Raw genomic sequence first — 27,609 nt, 5'->3', positions numbered from 1 at the left:
AGATGATGACTGGCCTTCTGCCTTTAATTATTCCATCACCAAACAGCAGGGTGTATATCAACAGGAGGAGGGTCATAATTGGTTGCATTGCTGCTGAATTTCCTTGAAAATGATAACATTTTCAACATGCCTCAGCACTGTCCATGAAAAACTAAACCAAATGGGCTGTAAGGACAAACTACAGTGTCAAATCTTTTAGAATTAGGCCAATAACATTTATGTATGTTAAGATATAAGAGTACTATTGTGTAGGAATATTTTTGAGCTATTGTTACGTTTTGATCCTAACCCTTGTCAGCAGAGTAAGCATCAAATAAGAGTGAGTATAGTGTATTTGGAAATGTGGCAGTGTAAGCATAACACTGCATTTTAAGGTACTTACAAGTCAAAACTGTTCTCATATAACATATGTAACTTTCATTTTCTAGAAAGAAAATGTAATAATGTATTGATCATTCTACATGGAGCTCTCAGCATTGATTTTTATTTGCTGACACAGCTTTCATAAAACAATAATTTTGGTTTCCACATACAAATATAACTAAAAAGTCATCAGAAACAAAGACTATCTGGACAGCTGTATCAAATTACATTCTGTGTGACTTTAAAGAAAGTGTTAATGTATAAGCTTGAACACAGTGAGTTCTTGGGATAATATTTTTATTTTGATAAAAATCAACAATGGATTGTAGTATGAGACCTGCAAAGAAAATGCAGTCAAATCAATCAATCTGATTAACAAGTCTTAAGGTATAAATATCTACAATGTTCAATATACATTCTTTTTTTTATTCACAGGTTTGCACTTCTGGTGTTCTGAATGAAAGAAAACTTGAAACATAAAAAAGTAAACTTTAAAATGCTGTGTTTCCAGTCTATGGCTTGTTTTTTTGTTTTTTAAAGGCTTTTATATTCTTCACCAGAAATGCATTTTACAGTGCAGACCAATTTGCATATGGAGACAGCACCGGCATTTTCAAAAATACCTTTGAAAAGCAAACGCGAAACGGAAAGTGCAGCAAATCTGTCCGCAGACTTTGGTGGTTTTTGATATTTTGACCACAGATGTAGAATATCAAACAAAGAGAAAAAACAGTATTTTTTTATTAGCATACATTTCTGAAAAGTGGCCAAGGCCAGTCTATTGCATTTATGTATGAGAAAAAAAAAAGAAAAAAAAAAGAGTTACTCCTCCAGGTTCAGTAATTATTAAGCCTTAAGTGAGTAAAAGGTAACTAACAATAATATGTGCGGCTGTGGAAAAAAGAAAAATGATGTGATGCTGGTGTTTAATTGCATAGCTTTATCTAGGACCTAAATACTATTACAAGCCAGCTCAAACTTGTAGCAGCATTGCACTTTTTAGCATTGCACATAAAAAAGAGCCAGCCTTGGGCAAAGAAAATCTCGAGTAAGGAAAGCTTTCGAAGAATAGAAACTGCGGAGTTCTGAGTTATGCTGTACACCCTGATAATTAAACTACCGAAACAAAAACAAAACAGCATTACAATGAAACAATTGGATTGTACTCATGAGGACATTTTGTGGTTCTGAAATTGGGTCTGTGCATCATCAACAGCGAGACTCAATGACACAACAACATTAAATTGAAACAACACTAAAATAAACATTCCAGCTTAAAGTTGCAGGCAGCATGTAAGAATCATTGGATACACAATAATGCCAGGAATTGAGGCTATTTAAAGGTAACACTGACGAATAAATTTCTCCAGAACACCAGATGGGCTCTCCGCTCCATCACGGCCTGATGCATCAGTGGTCATCAAGAGAACGAGGCATACAGGGGTCAATAAACAGCAACGGGATCAGTGTTGACACTACGAGCAGCTCACATCATTTCTTCAACAAAGTGCTAACCCTGCTGGCTTCAAAGGAGACGGACGAAGGAGAAAATAAAGTTGATGTTTGTCAGAAAAAAACATCTTCTAATGGAAAGAGGTTTCTCTCAACAGACGATGAATACTATTAAACGTCTCTTAGTGCCAGTCCTGTCTTTATGTGAACACACAACACAAACAAAGAGGAGCCCGTGTGGTGTAAGCTCGTGTTTTCAACACAACACGGAGACATGTTGGATCACGTGAATGAGCACACACTGCACTTTGGTCACACGCAGGCAGGCACACAGTACAGAAAAAAAAAATATATATATATATAGAACTCAGGCTTAAACACATTTGCGCAGAATGACAGATCAACTACTGCAAAAGTGCAGAGTGAGCATAAACAGCTAGTAAAGGGAGAAAACTTCAGCCCAGCATCTAGGAGAGGATGAGTGTATTACTTTCTTTTCTCTTCACGGTCCTGGTTCTCTCCCATCAATCTGACTAAAAATATTGCAGTAAGTACTCCGAGCTGACAGGACTGAGCATGGTCTAATCCTGTAGCATGACTTTGCTGCTTAAAATCCTGCTCTTCTACGCGTGGGGAGGATTTTTAACTCGCAGCTTCGGCTAAATCCTATTCATCACACAGCATCTCTCTCCACAGACCTGGCAACCCCAGCCCTGTTACCAGGCAAGGGCAGGACGGTGACAGTGCCAGCATTGTTGGCATCTATATTTAGTTGAGCCTGATAGAAGGACTGACCCACTGAAGGGCATTCTTGTGTACCTGAAAGTGCTTCAGTGGCAACTTGCTCCTCAGAGTGTCCTCAGGTTTATTAAAAACAAAGCCCACTCCAAATGTGATGGAGAGGACCAAAACAAATCTGGACGACCAGTAACTTTTACTTGGCCAAAACACAAGTTCAGTGGTTTTTACATGATACTCCTGCAGAATTGCCTCAAAGCTTCTGATTTGTAGAAAACAGGCTGTCAGACAGGAGATACTCTGTGTGAAGAGAAGTGGTACTTCTGACACACAGCATACTGTGCAGAGAAGTGGTGAGCAATATTGCCTGTTGAGGAAGGGGAGCATCCTGACAGGAAATCAGTGCAGTGGACTTTAAAATGACTATTGACAGCTGAGAGCCGGGCTTTTCACTGCAACTTGCCTGTTCGAACTCTTATCCGAAAGTAGTAGATGTTTAGCAGCAGTTTCCAGTCTTAAAATAAAAAAAGAGAAACGTTCAAAAGAAAGCCGTGATCGGTCTTCAAATCCGTCCCTGTGTTATATTCTAGACTTAATATTTCTCTTGTCAGTATACAGTACTGAGAGTGGAATATGATTTCAATTGAAAAGTTTGTGATGTCAGAGCAGCTGTGCTAAAGAAGCAGAGGTAAATATTCAAAAATGTGGAGTAAACAAACAGCATACGATTACATTAAACAAACATCATGGAGAGAAAATCAACAGATAACCCCGTCATGATTCAAGGATTATTGAACAGCAAGAGAAAAAAATGTAACTAATCTGCATAGGTTTAGTTATGGATCATTTTAAAACTGCAACAGAATAACAAGAAACTCTTCGAGCCATTTATCCGGTTTGGAGCCTTTTAGTCTGTTGTGTTTTCACCCAGTAATTGTATTAAGCAGAGTCAACACAGTTAGTTTTCACAAAGTGAGCTGTATTGACTGCCAAAGTGGCGTAATAGAGAACACAATGTGGAGTTATTAGTCTGATTTAGAGACGCTCCCTTAAGGACAAGGGGCCATTTTGATAGGATAACTCTGTGCAGAAGCATACAGTGTGCCTCCTGCTATCTGATTAGGATCTTGAACGACTGCCTTGGCCTGGATGAATCACCCATTCAGACCTCGTCTCAAGACTCTCCTGTTTCGCTTCCAGTCCGATCGTCTGCTGCCTAACGGGAGCTCTGTTAAAGTATCTGTGTCGCATGTGTGGGTGAGCGCAGGTCTTTGATCTGAGAAGCTGCTAAATTACCATTTGCTTCAAAAACATGACTGTCTTCTGTGGGCGTGTTCGTTTTGTCTGCCAGATTTGCGTCGGTGCATGATGGTGCAGACAAGTGGCAGGAAATGTAAAGTGGAGGGAGTTGTAATCTAGTAGACTGCCCTGTCCCATCCTTCAGCTTTCTTCTTTTCCCTATTTTAAGCATTGCACTGCCTAAATTCATCTGACTTTCATTTGCTCGTTCTCCTCTACCTGGGTTAACTGCAGTCCTTCTGTTTTTATCTAACCTTATTTAAGACCCAATGCCATCAGCATCAGTGTTATTCTGGGCTTCCACAGTGACAAGGCCTTCCCCATCAGCAATTTTAGCCCCTTTGCCTTCAATTAGCTCCCCTTCCTCAATGGGGCATATGAAGAGAGAATCGTCGTCCCCAGTTGAGGCCGACATGCCCCTATCGGTCCGTTCCAGCTTGCGGTGCTTGCGCGGCTCAACGGGCGAGTCCGTCTGGGTGAAGACGGCACGAATTCTCCCCACGCAGACGTTGGCAGCCTCCCTCGTCTCCCTGGAGAGCTGGGATAGGCTGAGGAAGCCGTGGGGCAGGTCGTCCACCACGCACAGAGTGACAGGCTGGCCTATGCTCCTCAAACGCTTGGCAAACATCACAGAGTCATCCAGCATGGGGTCTAAAGCACAAGCCTGAGGGAGGGGAAGGGGAAAAAAAGAGGGGGAAAAAGGGGGAAAAGCAAATTAGGATTCACTTCAGACTTGTCAAGAATCTTAATTAAGGGATGAAGAAAAGGAAGTCAAGCGTCCCAGTCTCTTTTGTCCCAGCTTTCTTTACATTCTCGCCGACTCACTCTAGGCACTTTAAAACCAGCACCTATTTCCTCATTTTCATATTAACACCATTTTCATCCAACAGCAGGCTCCAGCTTCCCCCGTCTCCCCCATCACACTCTCATGAGCAGTGAGTGTTCAGCACTCAGTGTTTGGCCCTCCTTTCTGCCCATCCCTTGTTTACACCCTCATTGATAAAAAGTCATCCTCCTGCTCTGCTTAAACATATACACTACAGCCCAACACTGCTCCTGAGTAGGGAGCTGTTTGACCAATGTGTATAGAACTTCTTTAGCTCAGTCATATCAACAATACTTTAAATCAAATTATCTCCATCTGGCATAACAAACTACATTTGCATTGCTAATTGGACAGGTTTTTTTTTTGTCCAATATAGAAAGCCCAAACAGCCTATCACACGGCAGAAACAGCATCAACAGCCAGTCAGCTGGAGTACACGCCCACTTCCCTACTGCAGAACATTGTTTGGGATACAAGTGAATGAAAGCATGTCTTCTGTAAAAGAGAAAGACATTAAGGATGGCACTTCAGTAAGGGTGAAAGTGATTCCCATTATGCTCCCAAGATGAGGACATTGATGTAACTTTTAATCCAAAACTTTAAGATGGAAGTATTTGCTCAGCTAGAATCCCCCTCACTGCACATCCTGTCCACTGCAGAAGAGTGAAGAAATACGAATGATAACATGAAATGGATTGCTCACATCCATTTGTTCTGTAGAGGAGGAGTATTCTGCAGGTGAGACTGCTCCCATCAAAAAATTCATGAATTGTAAACACAGGAAGGAATATTAATGCAAACACGCTGAGCTAATATTACCTGCAGCCTTCCCCCCTGGACATGATGTGTCCACAGAAGAGCGTTAAGACAGACTGATATCCAACCTAACTGCTTTATTCTGCCTTCTTTTCTGGTTTGATTTCTCTTTACTAAATCAAATGAAATAGTTGAGCTTTAAAACATGAGAGGCAGCTTAAAACACGTTTAACTCATAAGCTGTTTGATCTTCTGGTTTATTTTCATTATAAGGATACTTCTCCATCTGGTGTCATCTCAAGATACATATTGTAATAAATATTAAAAAGTGCATCTATGAAAAAATTGAAACCTTGAAAAGAATCTGCTCCTTTAATATGAACTACTGCTTACCACTATATGAACAGGAGGCAGTCCTTTTAGCATGCTGTCAGGAGCCAGAAGAGGAGAACAAAAAGGATCCTTGACCACTGGAGAGCTCTCCAACCTCATCTCAGCAAGCTGCTCTGAGCGCAGAGGCTCAAACCCAAGGGGGAACTCCCTAGGGTGCTCCAGTTCCGATCCCTCCTCTCCAGCAGGGGGCGGTATGGCCACTGAAGAAAGGTCTCTGGAAATGCAGGGATCTGCATCCTTTGCGAGGTAGAAATTCACATCCTCGAGCTACATGAAAGAAGACATGAGATATAATTCAAGTGAGTGTGGACAGCACTCATTGGCCAAAAGACAACGTACGGTCAAGGATATAACAAATATCTGTCAGGAAACTTGATTTAAAAAACACGCGCACACACACAAACTACTTTGTCCTTATGAAAATGTAAAAAACACATTGGCTCAGTGCCTGGGCACCTTGACTGATTTCAAGGAGGGGAAGCATTTTTAAAGTCCTACGTCACCTCTGCTTGCTGTTTTTCCCAAGCCAGCCACTAATCCACTCTGCCTGTGTGAAAATACATCCGAGGATAATCTGCAATACCTTGCCAGCACACGCACAACCAAAAGTTTTGATATACAGTCAGCATTTTTTTTTTTTTTTTTTTTAAATCTCAGTTTGAGGGATTGGTAACATAATCTCAGCTGAGTTCACAAACATTATACACGCACAACACTGCAAGGTGTGCAGCATTGTGTGATAGAGGGACACTAATATCTCTGTGTTGATGTTCTCTTCAAGTTTCTGAAAAGGCTTCAACTGCATGCTAAATATTTTCAACACAAGCTGCACGAAGGTAGAGACGAGCTGAGCTTCGATATGAGGGCTGTTGAGATCTTTCTTCGCTCCAATCAGGTTTAAAAAAAAGCATCTTTCTGTCTAATCACTGAACCTCTCATTAATCGCACGGTGTAATACCCATAAGAATCCTCACTAACAGATTAGTGAATTGTTTAAGCAACAGCCCATAGATTTCTTCCGACCATTAAGTGAAAGCATTCGAGTCTTAATGTAAACATGCTCAAGCGTGACGTACAGCTCGCTCAGAGAGCAGTGATGAGTTGTGAGAAGTGGAACTGTTGTGGGATCCCAAGTCCTGGCAAGTCTGGCTCTTGACAGATAATTTCCTGGTGGGGAACTCGGAGGTCTCTGATGGTACGGGGGGGTCAGCATGAGGAGAAGAGAAGGATGCCTCTGAAATGCTCTTCCTCACTGTGTCTGAGAGAGGACATAAAGAGATGGTAAATAAGAGCCAGTTAGGAGACATTTGGAAATACAAAATGGGTGCATTAAACGGAACAACCATTAGCTACACATATAACAGGATGTGGTGTGTGAAGGATGAACACACCAATGAAAAGGCGGCTACTAAAATTTACTTGAACTAACGGTAATAGCAGATGGAGGACACAGGACACAAACACACCAAGAGTTGCACACAACAGCTTTCACTTATTCTTCAGATTCCACTTATCGAACGTCCTCTGGTTGAAAGCCAACAGATAAAAGTCTAAAATGCAAATGGCTGTATATCAAGAAGAGGAGAGGAAAAGTGGGTGGAGGATATTCAAATAGTGCCGTCATGGTAATATCATCCGCCCGCCCGCGCCGTCAAAACACAGCTGTAAGAGTCGTCATGGCTTGTCTCTTCACAAAGCGCCCACAATCTCTCATCTCTTTAATGATGAACCATCTCTGCGCTATGATGGCCATTTAATAATGTACAGCCAACAATGACATTCTCATTAGTTCGGGCTTGCAGCTCTGGGGGTGTCACCTAGCTAAGGGGACACGGGGGAAATTAAGGTTCCCCACCAGATTTACGGTGGTGACAATAAACAATTACTGTCCTGCTGCTCCAGAGAGGTGAATTGATATGAATGGAGCTACAGGAGTGTTATGCAACAGAGCAGGATAAGGCCATAATCGCTTAGTCGAATGATGAATAAAGGAGATCCGTGTCTGTAACCTCCTCCATATGGCTTCTTAATGAACTTGGGGACATTGAACTTAAATAAATTACCTTAATTAAGACACTGAAAATGTGGGTGGATCAACCGCACACACAGATACAGTCACTCTCCCCACAGTGAAAAGTGAAACATACTTTGAAAAGATAGATGCGACCAAAGACTCGTGTGGTTTCCCAACGCAACAGCTATAAAGCAAAACTCATTTATGCCACCCACGTCTCATCCCCGTGTTTCCACCTGACTGCACAAACACGCACAAGCACACCCATGCATACAGTCACAGTCAGTGGTGTACCAGTGGCTCCTGGTGGTGCCTCTGCAGCTGTGCTGGGAGAGGCCAAGGCTCTGTTTGAATCCAGCAGAGAGTGAATCCAGTTTGAGGCTCCCTGTCGGAAATCTCTAAGCAGCAGTGCCGTGTCTCTTTTCACCATGCTCAGCGTGCTCACTTTCTCTATCTGTGTCTCGGTCTCCGGTGCACTGCCTAGAAGAGAGGAACCACGGAGTGTGGATAAAGTCAGAAGCACAGCACAGTCGAGAATCTCTTTTGGTATTCAAGAAAAGAAAAAAAAAAATAGAGCAAGAATAAGAAAAATCAAAGAAGACTAAAAAAAAAAAAAAAAAGGAAAAATTATAGATTATAGATTACACACTGGGTATAACACTGCTGTGCAACAATTTGTCTTACAGAGGCTGGATTGATAGTGGTGATGGGATGAGAGAGAACAAAATGATTGTGTTTTAGATAACAGTAATTCAAAGGCCAAACCGAAGGACAAAAATAAATTGATGACATTTAAAACAACTGTTATAGCCTAAAAAGAATATAACTCATGCCACACAAGAAGATTTGTGTATCATTACTGTTAAACCCCAAACCCTAGTCCAGACTATTAGATTAAGAGAATGATTGATATGGAGCAGATGGCAATAATGTGCAGAACTGCTTGACAAAAGAAAATGGAGGAAAATACATCTAAATTCACAAATAACATCCTGGCTCGATTTCTTTTGATAACACACTCCTACCTGCGTAGGCGCTGAGACACTTAGAGAGCACGCTGAGAGGCAGCAGGGGATCCATAAGTGTCAGCAGACGAGAGGGCGATGCGTAGGCGGTCAGCAGGGTCGCTGGGTAGGCTGCCACGATGCCATCTGGCATTCTAACACCAAAGGCGGCAGCGCGCATCGTCACCGTCACAGACAGGTTGCCTCCCGCACTGTCACCAGCCAGACACACTTTCTCTCCTGTCCAACCTGGAGAGATCAAAATAGGACAGGGATGAAAGGAAGAAGGGAAAGAGGAAAATAAACAGTGATAACGCCACGGGGAAACAGAGAAAAGTGGAACACAACATAAAGATGAAAGAAAAAAAAAAAAAGACAATTCTGAAACTGAGAAAAATCCACTGAGGTTCAGATGAAGACATTGAGACAAACACATTTACAGAATCTACTCTCTCCACTGTTCCACTGCTGAATATGAGGCTGTAGAGGGGAAGTGTTGCCTCACAGCAGTGTTGTCGTCTTCTTGTACTCTGACACTGACATGATTCAATAGGATCACTGTTAATTTGACACAATGCTCCTCAGCAGAACTGATGAGCTGTCTTTTGTTTTCTGCTTTTATAGCAAGCGTCACAATTTGTAGGATGATACAGAACAAAGGGCCACGCTCCAGACATTGTGCTGCAGCCTGATTACTTTCAAAGTGATGCATGAATTCCCTTGAGAGGCACAGGGAACACAAGTGAGGACTCATTCATTCTAATAAATCACTTTTTTTTACCACTCTTTATGAATCAAATTTAACTGAGCATACTCTTCCAATAGTGAATAGCGTACACAGAAAATGCACAGAGGAGATTAAACGCCCAAAAGTCAGTGTGTACCTAGTAAGTTGGGGTTTTTCAGAGCCCAGCAGTAGGCGTAGAAACACTCCTCCAGAGCCCTTGGGAAGGGGGCCTCGGGGGCCAAAGAGTAGTCCACTGACAAGATGGGGACACCGAGGTCCTGAGACCAGCTCTTCAGATAAGGCTGTGCAAAACAGAATGCAAGGGTACAGAGGGGTGAATATGTGATGGGGAAAAACACTCAGTTTCACAGTGAATGTATTATGCGTTGCAGAATTTATGAGAACAACAGCAGCCACAATTAAACACAGAGGAAGTGAGACAGAGAGATGTGGGGATGTGGGGGGTGGGGGGGATGAGTGGGTGTGAACATTAAGAAGCGAGGATATAAAAATTATGAACATTATCCGTCATCCGTCTGCTTTCTGGATTAGCGTCTAGACAAACGGAGAATGAGCATTGCCCTCACATTCACCTCTATTCCCTATCTTTACACATGGGTAAAAACAGGTGGCCACCACATGTCCTAGTTTGGTGGGTACAAAGGAAAAATACAAAGAAAAGGGGAAGGTGTGGATGTGGATTTAGAGTGTTGAGCCTTTTTCTTTTTGACACAGTTAGCCTACGCGTTTACGATTCTGATGCCAACCTATGGCAAGTGCTCCACTTCACCACTGAATTGCAGTGACCTTGAAATGCAAGAAAGGCATCAAAACTTGTCATGAATAGAAATATTCCTTCCACAATGCCTTCATCCTTTTCTCCTGCTGTCTTTATCTTCTCTCAACAGGTTTCTGACAAGCTATGACAGGGCCTGTCGCTTCCACTGCCAGCCCTCCAATCACCATGCCAGGAAAAGCATAGTGTGTGGATGCTTGTATGACGGCTCAGCGACCACTGAGTCGGTATGAAAAATAATCAAAGTAGCAGCTTCAGCAGTCAGCTGGGCCTGTCCTGTCACAATAAATCCGAGTAATGACATGTGAGTGTGCATGCAGCTCGAGCACTGTTCAGGTGAGTGAGGCTTTGTACAAATGAGCAGAGATACTCGGGAGGTGCAAGAGTTTGAAACTGTGTGTTTACAATAGCCATTGTCGCTGGGCTAAGATGAGTGTGAGCATGTGATGGAGTCCATGGGCAGGAGTGTCAATCAAATAGTTGATCATCTGCCTGCATTACAGGAGCGAGTAGGAAACAACAAAGAGCCAACCAGGCAAAGAAAAGTGTGTGCGTTTGTGCAAAGCTGGTTTAATTTACCCTTCTTGCACACGCATCCTATTAACAAAGAAAAACTCTCACACACTGGTTCAGAGAGTCCCAGATCTGTTCTCGCAGCAGGAATTAATGGGAGCTTCAGCCCCACTCATTCTCAGACAACAGAGCAGTTAATCTGCGAGTGTAAACCACCACTGGCCAAAAACTGTGCGTGCGTGTGTGTGGTCTGTTTCCGAGTTGGTTAATGCACAGATGCCAGTGCATCCATCCCTGTGTTCTCAGCATCATTAAACACCGAGGGCACTCGAGGCTTCTGCTGCTGAAGAAAACTAAGGAAACAAAACAGATGTTGTAAGATATTATAAAGATTGAGCGAGAGGATGAGGCTCCCATTAGTGCCTGTGGTCATCTTTTCGCAGGGTCGTACGGTTCTCTTTTAATTCAACATGACAGCCCTGATCACTCCCCGGTCTGATTGCTCTCTCATCTTGTGGTTGCTATGCAGCTGTAGATCAAGGATGACCATGTCCTTGGCGATTTCACAGAGGCCCCGTCTTGTGGTAGCTGCAAGTAGCCTGATGCTACATAACGATTGTACACAAGCAAAGATGACCACAACAGCACGAGACAAATAGAGAGAGGCAGGGGCAGACACAGTGTCAAAATTTGATTTCTTAAATATAACTGAGCAGGTTAAGTTCCTGCCCCCTCATTTTTCATTTAATAGAATTTCTATAAACTTAGATTTGTTTTGAATGTACTCTCTTAAGAAACAAGACAAAAAAAACCTAATTGTTGAGACATAAAGCCAAAGTTTATGTGTGACTGTTGTCTCTTTAATACGAAATGAAGTAAGAACCTGACAGGAATCATTGACAAGAAAATGAAGAGTGAGCTTTGTGTGAATCTTATAAATAAAGGCTTCATCAAGTTTTCAGAGGTTAATTACAAAATAATGAGGGTAACCACAGACGTATGAAGAGACGCAGACTGGTAATCCCTCTGCTTCGCCAGCTAATCACTTTTTTTCCCCAACCCTTATATAAAGCTATGGTTTGACCACAATTATCATGAGCTAGTAGCTAAAACAAAGTTAAGCAAACAGTGATTGAGAGAGTTCGCTCTCACCTCATGGGACTTGGACGTCTGGGCCACAAAGCCCCCACCGTGGAAGTGGATCAGGAGACAGGGGGATGGCGGAAGGCGTTTGCTCTTCAGCCCCAAAGACAAGGAGATGGCGCCCCCCTCAGAGCGTGAGAGAGACAGCAGGGCCTCGCTGTCCTGAAGGAAGAGAGAGAGAGAGAGAGAGAGAGAGAGAGAGAGAGAGAGGCAGAGGAATGAAAAACAAAAACGTTTTCAGACTTCGTTTCAAGTACTGAAAATGAGATGATTCTGTAAAACAGCCTGAATAAATCAGAAGATGACGGAGATGAGACAGTTGTGTTAGCATCATTCTGACAGTTGTTCACATGCTATGCACAACACAAACAAAGCCTTGTTTTTCCAACGTTATTGTATGTCATTGCAAGTGATAGCAAAAAAAGGCTCCTTTGAGGGGGGGGATTAACTAACTGTTCTGCTGCAGCTTGCTGCCAGCCTTTCCAGCGCCTGCATGAACGCACACTAATTCCTGTTCATTAACAGAAACAAGGAGGGAGGGGAGCTGTCTCCGAGAGGAAAGGCTTCAGCTGAGGCAAGCTTGTATTGTGCAACAGTAAAAGGGACACTTGTTTTGTTGGAGCGTGATCAATGGCTCAAAGCGTTTGTTGATGGCACCTGGTTAAGTGCCAGGCTGCAAAGTAAGAACGAGCTCGAGAAAGAGAGGGAGTCTCTCTGGAGAACACAGGCAGGAAAGGTAGAGGAGAGAATGTGAGAGTGATACCTTTTGACAGAGAGATGGAGAGATAACAACGAGGATTAAATCCACGGGCATGAGTCAAAGCTGCCATGTACTGTTGCAGATCATACAAATACCAGACATGCTCTTACATGTACTTTGACTATTCAAGCAGCTTTCAGGGCAGGTATAGACATGTGGTTTAAAAGGGACTGTTGAGGCAAACTGTCAGACAAGGTCACACAGCAAATACTACTACTACAAGAAAAGACTTTAATAAGAAATACAAGAGCTAATCTCCTGTTGCATAGAAGAGGAGATTTTAAGGCTTTATTGCATTTTTCACTTCAGAGTGGACAGAATAATGATTTCTGTACCTGTCCTTCACGCAAGTCATACGAGATGAGCCTCATTTGAATGGGAGCCATGCCGATGTGCGCCAACGGTGGAGCTATAGTTACAGATGCTTTGTGATTGGTCGCCAAGGGAAGGTCAAAGGACGTGGGGGGCACGGAAAGAGCCCGGTTCACCTTGACTGTCGTGGATGTCATACTGGCAAGACTCTGGAGGGAAGGACAGAGACAGAGACATAGAGAGAGACATAGAGAGAGAGAGAGAGAGAGAGAGAGAGAGAGAGAGAGAGAGAGAGAGAGAGAGAGAGAGAGAGAGAGAGAGAGAGAGAGAGAGAGAGAGATATAATGGTGAAAAGGGAGATGGACAAGTAGAGAGAGAGAATTGAGACAGAAAGAGAGTAAGTAGCAGAGTGAGGCAGGTCAGAGGAGAGAAAGAGAAACCAAATGAATAAATCATGAACTACTGAATAAATTGAATTCCACTCTATAATTACAAGCTGCTGGCGAGCCAAAACCCAGAATGATAGAAAAGGTACTTCAACCAAAGGAAAGTTAAATATCCCTGATGTAGTTATAAAATTAAAAAAACAGAGAAGTGCACTCATCTGACTGAACGGATCAGAGGGGACATTTGTCGACTATTGATTTCACAGATACATGAACAAACTACTCACGGACAGAACTTCAGTCTCAGTGATGTTCCAGAAGCTCTTCCAGAAATGGACATCTAGGTTCTGGGTGATGCGTTCAAATTCTGCACCTCTTAGCTCCGGGTCGATGGCATACTTTCCTGAATTAAAGAACGAGCTGGCTGCTACACCTTGGAGAGAGATAAAGAGTAATACAATGAGAGTGGGGTATTAATGCGTTGGGTACTCTAGAGACAATGTCATGAAAGAAAAAAAAGAAACATGGTTAGAATGTGTTTTTTTTTGTTAGTTTTTTTAAAGGCAGGAAGGTGAGAATGATGTGTGTGGTTGAAGAAGGAGAAAATGGATCCAAGAAGTGACTGGCAGGCAGAAGTTCAATCTGACTGCAACAAGGAAAGTATCATCACAAATTCAGAAAGAGAAGGAACATCAAAAACCGCAGAGATGGCCTGCGTCCTCAGACATAAAACAACAACATAAGAAACATGAACTGACTGAGGACACAGGAGATCAACTGAAGGGATACAGGTGGATTGTTAAGGATTCGGAGAACACAGCAAACTTTAAAGACTTCAGCAATAGTTGAGACCAGTTTCACAGCACTAGGGTGTTATTCCCTCACATAGTGGTCAGGTTTACTCTGCTAATGCTATGGTAAAATACAGTATAAAAAGATGGACGACAGGGCGACTCAAACCAGTGAAGCCAAAACATTTGGAGCTCCCCCTGCAGACGGGCTGCAGTAAAGGTCATGAACGCCACCTCCGCCATATTAAAAAGATGGGACATGGGTATAAAATGAGAAAAAACAGGCCAAATCACTTTTCTCAAACATTGTTTCACTATATTTTAGTTCTTATCATGCTGGTTTATACCCTGGTGTTCACTTTTCTGACAGGAGGTGTAGTTTTACTTAGTTACTTGACCCTAAAAATGGAGTACAACACCATGATTGGCAGCTCAGGTGACAAACGTGGTTTCTATGCAGTGTGTGCACTAGTACAAGAGTCATTGAACTTTCTACAAATGTGGGTTTTCACCTCAATCTGGTACAAGAATCTGTTCTGCTGTTGACTGAGCCGAGCTGAGGGATCTTTGCTGTTAGACGCAATTTAAGCAGGCTTGATACTTCTGTGTCAAATCTACGCCGTTGGGGACAAGACTGAAACCGAGCATATTACGTTTGAGTTGGAGATGATAAAAAAATAATAATAAATCAGCTGCAGTTGTTGACATTGCGATTATAGCAAAGCAGAAAAGAGAGGAGACGTCGGAGGAGATGGAACGTACGACACTGGAAAAGGAATGAATGGAACGATCAACTGGATAGCATAATTAGACTCGGCATTCTGATCTTTTACATGTGGTGAAAGTCGTGAAAGGAAAATAAGGTCGCCTGCATCGTGTTGACGCATAGTTCAATCTTTTTCAGAGGGTGAAGGTCAGGCTACATCCTTTTGCTCCGCCACAGGGTTTGGAAAACTTACGCTGTAGATCAGATCCGTCACAGGGGCAATACATCATCGTCTGCGCAGGGGGTATTTTGGCTTCACTTTTCATTAACAGCAGGGCGTGGAAATGCACCTTCCATTTATATGCAATAAATGTTTAAAACAGATTAATGTAATGGTTCTGGAACCTAATTCTACCTTGCATTCAATGCTCTACAATTAGTCAGGGACGTACAGTAAAGAAAGATGGGTGAAGAATGTCACTCTCAGTGTACTTAAATCTACGATGTGTAAACTACAACACAGACTCAGGGAAGCTAAACCAGCTAACAGTGCTGTATGCAGAACCATTCAAGAACTGCAGGAGAGAAGAAACGTCTCCACATAGTCTCATAGCCTGAGGTCACTACAGAGGACTATGATGAAAGAGAGAGGGGTTTGAATACACTCACCATATGGTGCAATACCGACTGCCTCCACTGTGGTGCAGCACAGAGCACAAAAAACCATGAGGGTTAAAAGGTTCCTTTTTAAACTAAAATAAGTGTGTGTGTGTGTGTGTGTGTGTGTGTGTGTGTGTGTGTGTGTGTGTGTGTGTGTGTGTGTGTGTGTGTGTGTGTGTGTGTGTGTGTGTGTGTGTGTAAAATGTGTACGTTCTTCTATCACTGCCTCTGTCTATAACTGTGTGCATGTTCAAAACATTTTGAAATATAGAAGAAGCATAGCAGCTACCCCCCTCGAGAATCCAAAGGATGAAAGAGCATGTAGAAATCTAAACACACAACATCAAAAGGTACACAGCGAGAGGGCCAAGGAGCAATGCAGAAGAGGAGTGGGGATGAGCACAGGCTGTGAATGAGAATCAAGTGTCTGAATGATGAGAGGGTACAGCTACAGACAGAATGATGCTAACCTATTCCTGACTGATGCCGTTTGTAGTTTTCTCCAAAGGCAACAAGCCCGATAGCGATGGTCTGGAGACACGGTCGAATGGCTGGAGTGAACTGGAAGGAAGGATGGAGAGAAAAAAAAAATTATAAATCACAGAAAGACTTCAATTATAATTCATATCTTACATGAAACAAAAAATTATTACATTGAGCTAGAGCAAGAGAAATGGATGATGGGATATCAGAATATTAGAGGAGTCAGAGACATTATAAATTGATGCCGACAGCACTACAGAGGTTTCATCATTTTTTCCCTTTAGTTGGATTTTGACCTCGATCCGCTGAGGTTTCAGCCTCTCTCGTGATGCTTGACTTAAAACACAGACTGTGGCTGTACGATCAAATCCTTTACTCTCTACATTTTACCTTCAGGTCTGAGCAGCAGGTGTCACCCTTCCTGTAGCTCTCCATTTCTTTCCTGGCCTTGGCGCATTACTTCACTTCCACCCGCCTTTCTTTAAATCTACCCCTTTAGGCTTTGATGTCATTATATGAGCACCGTGTGACAACCTAGCCCTTTGCACAAGATGTGTTTTCTGTCTTCAACATCAACAGGTTCTGCATGTCAGAACATGTAACACAGCTCCTGGAACAGGCTCCTATGTCAGTCATTTAGTGATTTCACACTTGCACTAAACTCTTGAAAAACTCGGAGGAGCAGCATGTGTGAACACATACAGCAGGATATAATCAGGAGAATTCACTTTCCACGAGTGGGAGGGGAAGTGGACGTTTATTCCCTGCCATGTACAACCATCGTCATGTGCTTCTTCGCTCTTTTGTCCAACTACACATACTTATGTTATAAAGTCAAATATTCTCAATGTAATGTTGTATTGCAGACTCTGTTGCCTTGACAACGTTGTTCTTTCCACGTCATGTCTTGCATAAGGGGAGATCTGCTCCTTCCCCTACCGTCCAACATGGATAGTCTCCTGCTGTGAGGTGTATGTCTGAACAAGCAGGTGAGGAGGATGTCAGAGGTAAGTCCTCCTGAATATCTCCAGATATGTTCAGGAGTGCATCGATGAAAACATTTATTGGCTACTGCAACTCCTTTCTAAGCGGCCCCTCTGTGTGCACGCTCAAACCCCGACAGATGAGTCAGAGTACTGCACAGTGACTGGTCCTCATCCAACCCAGAACAGCACATCGCTCCGCTTTTCATCTCTGCCCAGTGGCATCCAGTTGCTGCTTGCTTAAAATTCAAATCCCTGCTGCACGCTTATAAAACAGCGACAGAAACAGCTTCTCCTTATCTAAACTCCCTCATCCAGGTCTACATTCCTTCCCGCCCACTACTCTCTGCAAATGAAAAGCACCTGGCTCTACCTTAACTACAGGGCTCTAAGTCGCTTGTTAGACTTTTCTTCCCAGAGTTGGAATGAAAAACCAAACTCCATTCGAACTGCAGAGCCCTTTCCACATAAAACAAACGAGCTTAAGACCCAGCTCTTTCATGAAACACGTGCCAGTGAGGATATAAATGTATGATGATGATAGTGTTGATTACAGTATTCATGATAAGGATGATCAAAAAGGTGGAAAAGAAACATTTTCCCTGTAAACGCTGTGAGTTGCATCTGAACTCTTCCCGTCATCGCCTGAGTCCGTCCGGACTCGAAGCTCTTTGTTGTCACTTCCTGACATTGTTTCCTTCTCTTTAGACCCTTTCATGTGTTGTACTCACTTCAGACAAAAGCATCCGCTTAGTGCCAAACAAACTTGCAAAACTGTAGCATTGTAGCTAACCCGTTTTCAATTTTGGAACACAGTGAACACTATTTATTTGAACGACTCAGGAGAGCTTGATTGAGGAGAGGAGCTTGATGTAAAACATGCCTAAATAACTCGGGGCCCTCCCTGAGCCTGGTTTTTATTATTTCTCTGTACGATGACGTGATGTTTACTTGCCCCTCTAAGACCTGATTCTAACAGCAGATACATTTGTACAAATTTAACCGGCTATTCTTTCCACTGAGTGTTTCTTTGTCTTATCTGTAGCTGAACTAACAGGTCCCCCTATTTGTCGTTTCTCTTATTCTTCACTCTTATGTCATGCGTCAGCTCACCTGGAAGCCGAGGCAGCGGCCATAGAAGCAGCCTTTGTGCATGGAGGAGTATTCGCGGATGAAGCTCTCGCTGAGGCCACTCTCATCTTGGAAAAAAAGGTTGCCGTGGCCGTTGTCATGGAGCATGCGCTGCGCCAGGTAGAGCAGGGCACGCAGCTGGCACAGAGCGTTACAGTAGGCCTCCATCTCTCCTGCATTGTGTGCCGCTCGAAAGAAGATGCTGCGCCGGTTTGCAGTGATGTAGCGCCCCTTCTGGATGATGTGAAGAAGGCAGCAGCGCACCAACTAGAGAAGTTTAAAGATGACGAGAGTTTTAATATTCACTGGTTTATGTTTAATGTGAATGATGTTGCATGATGGCTTTTTATGCATGCAGCAAGGGTAAAGAGCCCAGAACACATTTCTCACTTTCTGCGACAATAAAGTTCATTTTGAATCAGTGAGCTATCTGCTTCGCCATGCTGTCAAGTATAAATTAAGGGACTTTGCTAAGAGTCTGCTTTAAGCAAATTGTGGACAATCATATCAGTGGGTTGATAAAAACAAAGTTGAACATTTTAGAAGAAGGTAATTACAGTGTTGAACAATGTCTGATGATTATTTCATCATTGAAGGACGGACGCACAAAGAACTTTTTTTTATGGTTACACCTAAATTGCAAAAAGATTTAGCTATTAAGCTTGTAGAGGGGAAAAACATGTACGATAGCACGGCAGAAAGCCAGCATTTGAAATGCTCAATGCCTCCCTACTGTGTGAAAGATTAGTCAAAGTTGCCGTGCGTGTGAAGGATTATAAATGTTGAAATATGGAGGCTTGAAAACAGAGCAGCATTCATTTGCTTCCATGTCCGACTCAATCAGTTGTGCTGGGCTGTGGCTACTGAAGGTCGTGATGCCTCATCAATAACTGGAGAAGATAAAGTACAGTGAGTACAGTTGGGCTAGATGCTCTGCAGCAGGAGGAATTTATCTAACATGATTTGTAACATAAAATCAATCTGTTAAACAAATGTGGACTGACCTTGAAACAAAGCAATATGAAGGCACAAAGGGGCTGCTGAGCTGTTCCTCACAGCGTGGGGAGAATATTGATAAGGATGTGTTTCTGTACGAGTGTTTGTTATTCTAAAAGCTGCACTGTGTTGATATAAGACACACACACACACACACACACACACATTACCTTGACCAGTGAGCGATAGCCGTTTGCAGGTATGTGAGGGTCAAAGTCAAAGTGGTGGTACACTGCAGCAAAGCCGCAGACGACAGGCTCCAGACTGCGAGCGTGTTCCTGAATCAGCTTCATCGTTTCCACAAGCCTCCGCGCCGCATCACCCTGCGCCCCCTTGCCTCCTCCTGAGAAGAAAGTGGCATTTTCCTCGCACACACTGTACAGGGCCGCAAACACCGCCTTGGTGTCCATCACTGAGAGAAACGAGACAGAGGAAGCAAGACAACCTTTAATAGTTGTGTGCATGGGGAAGGTGCTTTAGCGTAACATTGTTTTAGTATCAGATTCTTTATGTGTTCAAGTGGGCTGAGGATACAGGAGGCTTGTAATCCTATTAACATGCCCTGATCTCATTAATCAGTCCATCTCTCTGACCCAAGAGCATGCTTCAGGCTTTGTTACTTTATTTCTGTAGTTGGAGAAACTCGACTTTCAGCTGGTATCTTGTCGTGTAAGCACAAAAAAAAAAAAAAGCTCCCTGATCCCTATTCTGCACCATGGCCACACTCAGCACGTAGACACTGTACCAGCCCAGGTGGGACAGCATTGAACATATCCTACTAATTGTTCTCTTACTTCAACTAACTAATCCCACATAGTCGGGCGAATAGAGGCTCATTGATTGAAACGTGTTAAGCAAGCCTTGAAATTAAATGATTTAAATCCGAGCTAAGCGTCCAAAATCCACAGAGATCTAGGCAGACATGCATGGAGCACGTCAAGCTGCTGGGAACAAACCCAGATTAGTCATACACTGACAAAAAAAACAAAAACATAAACACACTCGCATGAGAGTCCCAAAGGGAGGTATGCAGCTGTGTGTGCCCATATCCCTGGCCTAATGCAGCAACACACAGATCCAGTGCTACGTGCCTGACGCACTCCTGCTGTCGGACTGAGCTCTGCAGCCACCTGAGACCCTGTTTCCACAACAACACCAAGTCAGACGAGCAGCTGGTACTTACTGTATAGGGTGACTGGCATGCTGAGAGACAGAGTACACCGGAGAAGAACGGGGGGAGGAGCCGTGCAGAGAACAAAAACAAAAGAGAGAATTTAAACAGCTGTGCTTTTACAGCAGATGAGAGAGTGAAATGTTGGGAAGGAGGGCGGCCATGAGAAGAAAAAATAAAATAAAAAAAAGAATGAAACAGTGAAAGAATGAGAAAAACGATTCAAAGAAAACTCACTGTTGTAATATTAAAACCAAAAAACGTGTTTAAGGAGAGTGCTTTCTTCTAAATGTCTTACTCTACAGCCTTTTTTCTGATTTGATTGGTTGTCTAAAATCCGGGTCACATATACAAAGTAATTATAGTATTCATTATCATTATTAGAGGCTCCTGGTGGATACACACATACAGGGAAGATGCTCTTGTTACTGAGAAGTGAATAGAGTTTACACTGCAGGACTTGTGTTGAGCTGCATGGAGAGATGGCAGATAAAGATCAGTGAAAAAATTACTGTCGAAGAAAGACTCGGCTGTTTTTAATCCTCTTTCATTACATCATGAATATCTCATGAACATCCCCGATGACATCGGGCATGCTGGGAATTTGGTCTGGTTCAGCAAAGCAGCACAAACATAAATCAAAGAGTAAAGCATTTAAAGAAATAAATACATTCAGAACAAATGCTCAGAGTGACATCTGGGGATTTGGAGCAAAAGGTTGCCTGTATGCATGCAAAAAAGGTTCCAGTAAATGAAATATTGTTTTAAATGGTCGAAGAAATGATGGAGGCCTTATCGTGCAATTATTCTGTTTCTCCCCGTCGTTGAGGAAGAGTAACATGAGAGGTGATTTTAGTTTGTGGAAAGGAAGAACGGGGCACTGACATTTATCAGCTGGAGGACTCAAAGCAGACGCACATACACACACACACACAAAAACACACACACGCCATGATTTTTTGGAGTTGCCAATTTTAAACAGTTAAACATTTAGCATGGGATGATTTAATGCTGTCAAATATTGATAAGCTGACTCATGAGATACAATCTCTTTCTCCACTACTAATCGTGACGTTTTAGTCATGAAGAAGTACAATAAAAAACTCAAAGACTTCCTGCTCATTTCCACTTGACTCCTCACAGTGTGACGTGTGAGCAAAGAAAGGGACACCAGGCTGCAGTGAGTGATGCATTAATCCTGCACTAAACCTTTTCAGGGGTTATCTGGTGTTCTTCACTCAGACAAAGTGATCAAGTGACAGTCGTCTCTCATGAACTATCACAGAATCCTGATGTAGCTGTGGGGCTGAGCGTTGTGTTGTCACAGAGGTTTTTACTTACAAAAACTGAATAGATAGATAGATAGATAGATACTTTATTGATCCCGAGGGAAATTCAATGCAGTCAATGCAGTCCCCTTTAGCTCGTGTTAAACACACACTGAAGAACGAGTCCCACCACATTCAGAAACACGTTGTCACACGTTTTACACTACTGTATATCTTGTGTGTTATCATGTACTGCAAAGAGGAAGCCCTCTGTGTGTGTGTAATGTTTCCATGAAGACCCTCGTCAATGTCCCAATGTTTGCCTGAGCCCTGAGGTTCAGAGATCAACCAGAACAGATCTACAGAGCCAGACGAGCCGGCTACACTGAGCGGCCCTGTCGTGGGGGACAACCTTCCTCAATACAGAACTTTTTTTTTTTTTTTTTCAAATGTACTCCTTTAATGCTTCATAAGTGCAATTTCACATCACTTGAAGCATGTGAAAGGAACACTTCATCTGGCAGAGTAAAACTTGTCTCATGACATCAAATGGGACAAACGTCCCAGAGCATCTCTCATTTAGGATTTCTGGTTAAATGCGTTTGTAACTATCAAATTGATTCATTCACATTGGATTCACACTTACACCTGAAGGCAGAGCTCAGACAGTTTCTAATGCTGGTGACTCTTTCAGAGGACTGCAGAGATTACAGCTGTGATGAGCTTTTGGATGTCTTTCTGTTCATCTTTGAGCCTTGAGACAAAGCTGAGCTGCAGAGGTCTGAAGTGGACATACATGGAGATTCTACCTTTAGCTGACTCTAAAGACTGCGGATAGATCAGGGCGGCACACAGAACGAGTAAAGCAGAGTTTTCTATCCACTCACACGATGAAAACATGACGCATACAAATCAGCTCGATGATGGGGAACTACAGAGGTTACTCACACCATGTCAAAACAATCCAACGGCTTACGTCAAACACGCTCATAAAAATAGTTGAAATGTTGCTCCACCTCAGAGATCTGGCCAAAAATCAGCAGCTTACACGCTGAATGGGAAATGTTCTGAATTTGACAAGTCAGGAAACGGTTACTCAACGTTGAAACAACTCAGCTCCTCGCGTCAGCATAAAATCTGGAAACGCCACGAGAGACGCACAAAGAGCAGCTATAAATACATGTTCATCTGTCTGCATAAACACAATCTGCAGGGCGGCCTGAGGGGACACAACGGCTGCTTTGGTCAAGCAGGCACAGAAAAGCCATGCTGCAGGACCGGCTGTAGCAGTGCGACCTGTTTGGGCCAGCAGCCAGACTTAAAATGACATTGCTTAATTAGAGCTGAGGGGGCACAACAGAGCTGATACGCTGCATGTTGACAGAGTAAGCTAGGCGTGAACTTTATGAACCTCTGGATCAGCATAAGCTGCTTTAAACCTCGCTTAATGATAATGAAGCCTGCGCATATTACACCCCTCCTGTCCGACTGCAGGGAGTTTATCTTATGCAAATGATGCAGTGCAATCTTATAACAGAGCACTCACTCCAGAGTTCAAACAGGCCCAGTGATGATGCCACCTTTTTTTTTCCCCCCTCAGAGAGCTCAAGGAAAGCAATGAAGGTGCCAGCACACTTTCACAGTGCAGCAGTCAATACAGGATCAATGTGAAGAAGAACAACAGGATTGACCTTGCCTCATGCCTTTTGGTGCTCCAGTAAATACATTTAAGACGAGCAGCACGTTTCAGCATTCCCCTCAGATGTGTCACTGTAAACCCCCTGACAGTGTTAGGTGTACCTGGTGTCTCCACATTATAAATGAATGAGCATGAATTAGTCATGTACAACAACAAGAACACAGCAGCAACATTACAGACATAGAAAGACTGATAAACAGAGCCAAAATAACTGAGTGTCTGAAGAAAACAAACCTGCTGCAGGGAAAGCATATAACAGAAAGGTAAATGGACTAGCTACGGGCAAGCTAGAAGAGAAAAAAAGTGAGTGTTTACCAGCGTCTGAGTTCAAGGCTTTGTTCTTGTTTGTGTCCTCTCTTCTGCGAATGCAACGAGAGCATGGAGAGAAGAAAGAAAGAAAGAATGAGAGAGAGAGAGAGAGAGAGGAAGGAAAGCAACTGGATTGTTTTTTTCTTCCCGTTTGGTTTGGTTGTCCCTCGTCTCTACTATGAGGGTCGTTGCCTGTCAGCCGGTCAGGAACAATTCTACCCAGAGGCGAAGAGCTGCCCTTTTCTTTCCTCTCTGATAGTCCCTCCCATGTGTCTCAGACAGGGTTGGGAAGATACGGCCAACTTCAGCCCAGTTAACTTTCTCCCTGTGACACTTGCTTATTTTGGCTATTGGCTGTTCAGCTTGCAACTCCCTGTGACCTTTAACCTAATTGGCAGATCTCATTCAGAGAGCTACTGGCAGGGACACAGCCGTTAAATTATGAGAGCACATATTTTATTTGTGGCTTTTGTTATTGCATTAGAGGCTTTTTTTTCCATATTTAAAAAGGTCACTCAAATCAATGTAATTTAAAAAAAAAAAAAACATTAGTAAAGGCAAATGATATCAACAAGCACTGATAATTAGAAAAACAAAAATAAACAAGATTTGCTTTTTGACAGTATTGGGAGAGAAAATCCGAGCGTTTTCTCCGGGCAGAAAAGCGCTGGCTATGTGCCCGGGAGTGTTTGCATGAAGCGTTTTTTTGAGCCGAGAAGAAAATCACGCATCCCTCCTGTCTCCATGACAACAGTCTGTTGACAAGATACCAACGGCCACTGTATGACCAACACGGCTCGGTTACTTTTTACTGTGCGTTTTATATTTGGAGGTTTTTCACCCCAGCAGACACGGGGCAAAGAGGATGCGAGTACAAGATACGAGGGAGGCTAAAATACGGGGCATATCATACGTTTGGAAAAGAGCGCCATGATGTCAACAGCGCCTTTCTGAAAAGGTAAAAGATTGTCAATTTGAGCGCTCGAGGCGGCCGCACAAAAACGGCAGAGCGTTTCTTCAAAAGACGCTGGGCACTGCGCTTTTCATTGAGGCGGGCGCTCCCTGCTGCGAACGCTCTTTACCCGTTAAAAACATGTGAAAAAAGACGCGCGGCGCTGATTACTGCTAAGTATTGAAGTATTGTTTGATGAAGACTGAGCATGTGAGCAACTTCACTAAGGATTTAGGATTACTGCTAACAAGAGCAGAAAAAAATGTAGTCAATGTATTTGTACATACAATGTATTAAACATGTAGAACCTGTTAAAATACAAGTCCTCTTTTAGTCATTCACGCATCTCTTTTAAATAACATTAAATGGAAAACCTTCAAACACATACTTCCTGTTTGTCCTGTTGACAAAGTTTTGGCAACGAATTCAAAACATGGACAAGTATGCAGATTGAAAAAAAAAACAGATTGATTATATAGATATCATTCATGGGAAAATATGACCTTAGATCATAGTTCTGATTTCAGATGACAGTCCGCATAACTGAAGGAACTAAAATAGAACCTTTCACCCACAGAGACACGGGAATACTGAGAAACATTATGACTCTGGTGAAAAGGATTTGTTTTCTTAGTCATTATTGTCATAAAGCCACTGAGAGGCTTCATGTTTTTGTTCCCACTTCAAGCGTTTTGCACAAGAACATATTTTGATGTAGCAATGAGGGACTTACACTCCAAGGTGTCTTTAATTCAATTCATGACAGCTGGATTAGTTTCAGGGTCCTGGTTGTTGTTGTTTTTTGACATCCTGTCACAATACTGGGATTTTCTTTGGAACAAAATACCATACATGAACATGTTAATGTCATAAGTAACACCTGGGTCATTCTACAAAAATATCAAGATGCAAAGACGCTTGCAAAACGTCTTTTAGCAGCAAAATAAAACGTGCTTTAAAGTTATGAAATAAAAATTAGAAGAACAAAAACAGGCAATAACAAAAGGAACTTTAATCTGCAGGTCTGTGTGAAACTATTGCATACTAATATCCATGTATTTTTGACTTGTTGCAACCTCATTCAACAAGTCAGATATTCAGTCTTGTGCACTGCAGGTTGATTTATAATCCGACACTCGAGTCTTTCCATGTCATCTTTCAGTGGCTCCCACAATCTTCCATTGCACAAGTACACATTCAAAAGGACGACGTATGTATTCTATTATACTCCTGCCAGACAGTGTAACTTGTGTGGACAGAAAGGTTAAAAAATATTTGTATTTTGGCAGGAAGAACCTGCTTGTTTATATTTACCCTTCTACACAGGAAATTTACATTCTCTTGTGTGGTTGATTTGAAGAAGACTTTAAGCTACGTCACTCTATGACCTGTGCTTGTTTGTCTCCAGGTCATTTCTAAGTAATAACTCTCGTGAGTTTATTTTCTGCTGAGGGCCGACAGTGTCTCAGGTACAACACTTTAAAATGTCAGAAAGTCGGGTCAGTATTTTTGAACTTTGCCTGAAATGTGACTCTAGCAAAACTCCATGTCTATAGGAAGCCGGCTTTAAATATAGCAAACTTGAGCAGTGCACAGGCGGGAGGAAGCGCCAACAGCAGGAGCTCTGCGGTGCGGTGCAGTGCCGAGGAGGCTTTGACCCTTCTCCCAGACAGAGCACTTCAATACACACAAGGCCAAACCGAACAACAGGAAACAGGCAACAATGAGCCTCCACTACCCCTCATACTAATGGGAAACACAAAGTTTCCTTTCAGTTTATAACACACCACCTTAGATGAAATAGAAGATTATGAATCAGATCTTCGGGCTTGATGAAGACTGAGCATGTAAGCAACTTCACTAAGGATTTAGGATTAGTTTAAACTCGTCTAATCTTATTAAACAGGCCCAGGACGATTATAAACAGCCCATTCATAAAAAGAAAAAAAAGAAAAAAAGAAAAAGGAAAAACAAGTGGAACTATTTAAAAAAAAATTGTAGTTAAAACAAACAATGTAAGCCAATGTGTTGGGCTCCAGCAAAGCCAAAGGATGCCATTTCAAAGAAGTGAGACAGTGGTTTGTTTAGCAGAGCAACAGAGCAACAGACAGGGTTTGTTTCGTGGTATTACCAGCAGGTCCACGATGCCTTCAGGCAGCACCCTTCTTCACAGTCTGCACATTTCCTCATCATGTGTCAGCCGGCTCTAGTGTCACACAGATGTACCTGATCTACCAATTCACCTAATCGATTTAAGCACATGACTTCCTTCCACGTATAACACTCGAGGTTAATCTAGTTAAAGTCCAGTCTCTTCCTTCTCCTCTTTATTGAATGCTGGAGTAGCCATACCTGTTCAGGTGTGTCCAGTCAGTGTCAGAGCCTGTTACTAGGGTATGGCTGGCACCAAAATGTTCATAACAATACAGTATAGAGACGTGTGTTACTAGGCAACCTCTAAAATAACAGACATTAACTAACGGTGCACATAACGTTTCATACGCTTCAAACAACACAGCGCACACGCCAGAAGAGGAGTATGAACATGTATTTTTTTTTAAACGCAGAGATGTTCACGGTGTCGCCTTGTTTTGATGTCACACAACAATCACGGTTTATTTGAGCAGCTGAGGCAGAAGCGGTGGATTAAATCCGAGCGGTACACTGAGCTAACCAAAGCTGCTAACGGACGCTAGCGGGAGGTGACAGCTCGTGAGCGTCAGAAAAAAAGGATTTCAGGGTCAAAAGTGACAGGAGGGGCCGTGACGAGGTCAGCGTGACACGGATACAAACTCACCCACTGGGCCTTCTTTGTGCTTCGACGAGCGTCTCCCATTCACACTTTTCTCAAACCTACTATTTCCACCACTCTTCTTGCTCGACGCCATCTTCGCCCACTCTGTTTATGCACCGCCTCTCACATCTCTCCTACATACCTGCCCGGGAGCGCGGTGGCCCCGCCCACACCGAAAATGGAA

The 27,609-nt window shown here is 42.9% G+C and overlaps 1 protein-coding gene across 6 annotated transcripts; it reads right to left on the bottom strand.

The window, feature by feature from the left end:
* Window positions 1–643: 643 nt before the first annotated feature.
* Window positions 644–27,609, bottom strand: lipeb (lipase, hormone-sensitive b). 6 transcript variants are annotated; one of them, XM_079344541.1, is made up of 15 exons: window positions 27,429–27,582; window positions 23,686–23,729; window positions 20,416–20,435; window positions 19,403–19,644; window positions 18,219–18,503; window positions 16,110–16,200; window positions 13,770–13,915; window positions 13,120–13,305; window positions 12,034–12,186; window positions 9,730–9,874; window positions 8,867–9,094; window positions 8,136–8,321; window positions 6,904–7,085; window positions 5,828–6,094; window positions 644–4,516 (listed from the first exon to the last, which is right to left on the bottom strand). In XM_079344541.1, the coding sequence occupies exons 1-15, from the start codon at window positions 27,465–27,467 to the stop codon at window positions 4,112–4,114; spliced, it is 2,619 nt and encodes an 872-aa protein (XP_079200667.1). In that variant the 5' UTR covers window positions 27,468–27,582; the 3' UTR covers window positions 644–4,111. The 6 variants fall into 6 exon arrangements, with proteins under 6 accessions (XP_079200667.1, XP_079200668.1, XP_079200669.1 ...); XM_079344542.1 differs by lacking the exons at window positions 20,416–20,435; window positions 23,686–23,729 and having other exon boundaries at window positions 27,429–27,609; XM_079344543.1 differs by lacking the exons at window positions 20,416–20,435; window positions 23,686–23,729; window positions 27,429–27,582 and adding an exon at window positions 26,984–27,396.

The sequence above is a fragment of the Symphodus melops genome, assembly GCF_947650265.1.
Source record: "Symphodus melops genome assembly, chromosome: 5".
Taxonomy (NCBI): Eukaryota; Metazoa; Chordata; class Actinopteri; order Labriformes; family Labridae; genus Symphodus; species Symphodus melops.
Note: the sequence above shows the minus strand (reverse complement) of the source record. Positions and strands in the feature narration are given on the sequence as shown.

Excerpts from the sequence above, each read along its gene's own strand:
- lipeb (XM_079344541.1), bottom strand. The coding sequence starts at position 27,467 with ATGGGAGACGCTCGTCGAAGCACAAAGAAGGCCCAGTGG. Across the intron at positions 20,436-23,685 it reads AGCCTTGAACTCAGACGCTG|CATGCCAGTCACCCTATACA; the intron begins GTAAACACTCAC and ends TCTGTCTCTCAG. Across the intron at positions 9,095-9,729 it reads GAAAAACCCCAACTTACTAG|GTTGGACAGGAGAGAAAGTG; the intron begins GTACACACTGAC and ends TGATCTCTCCAG.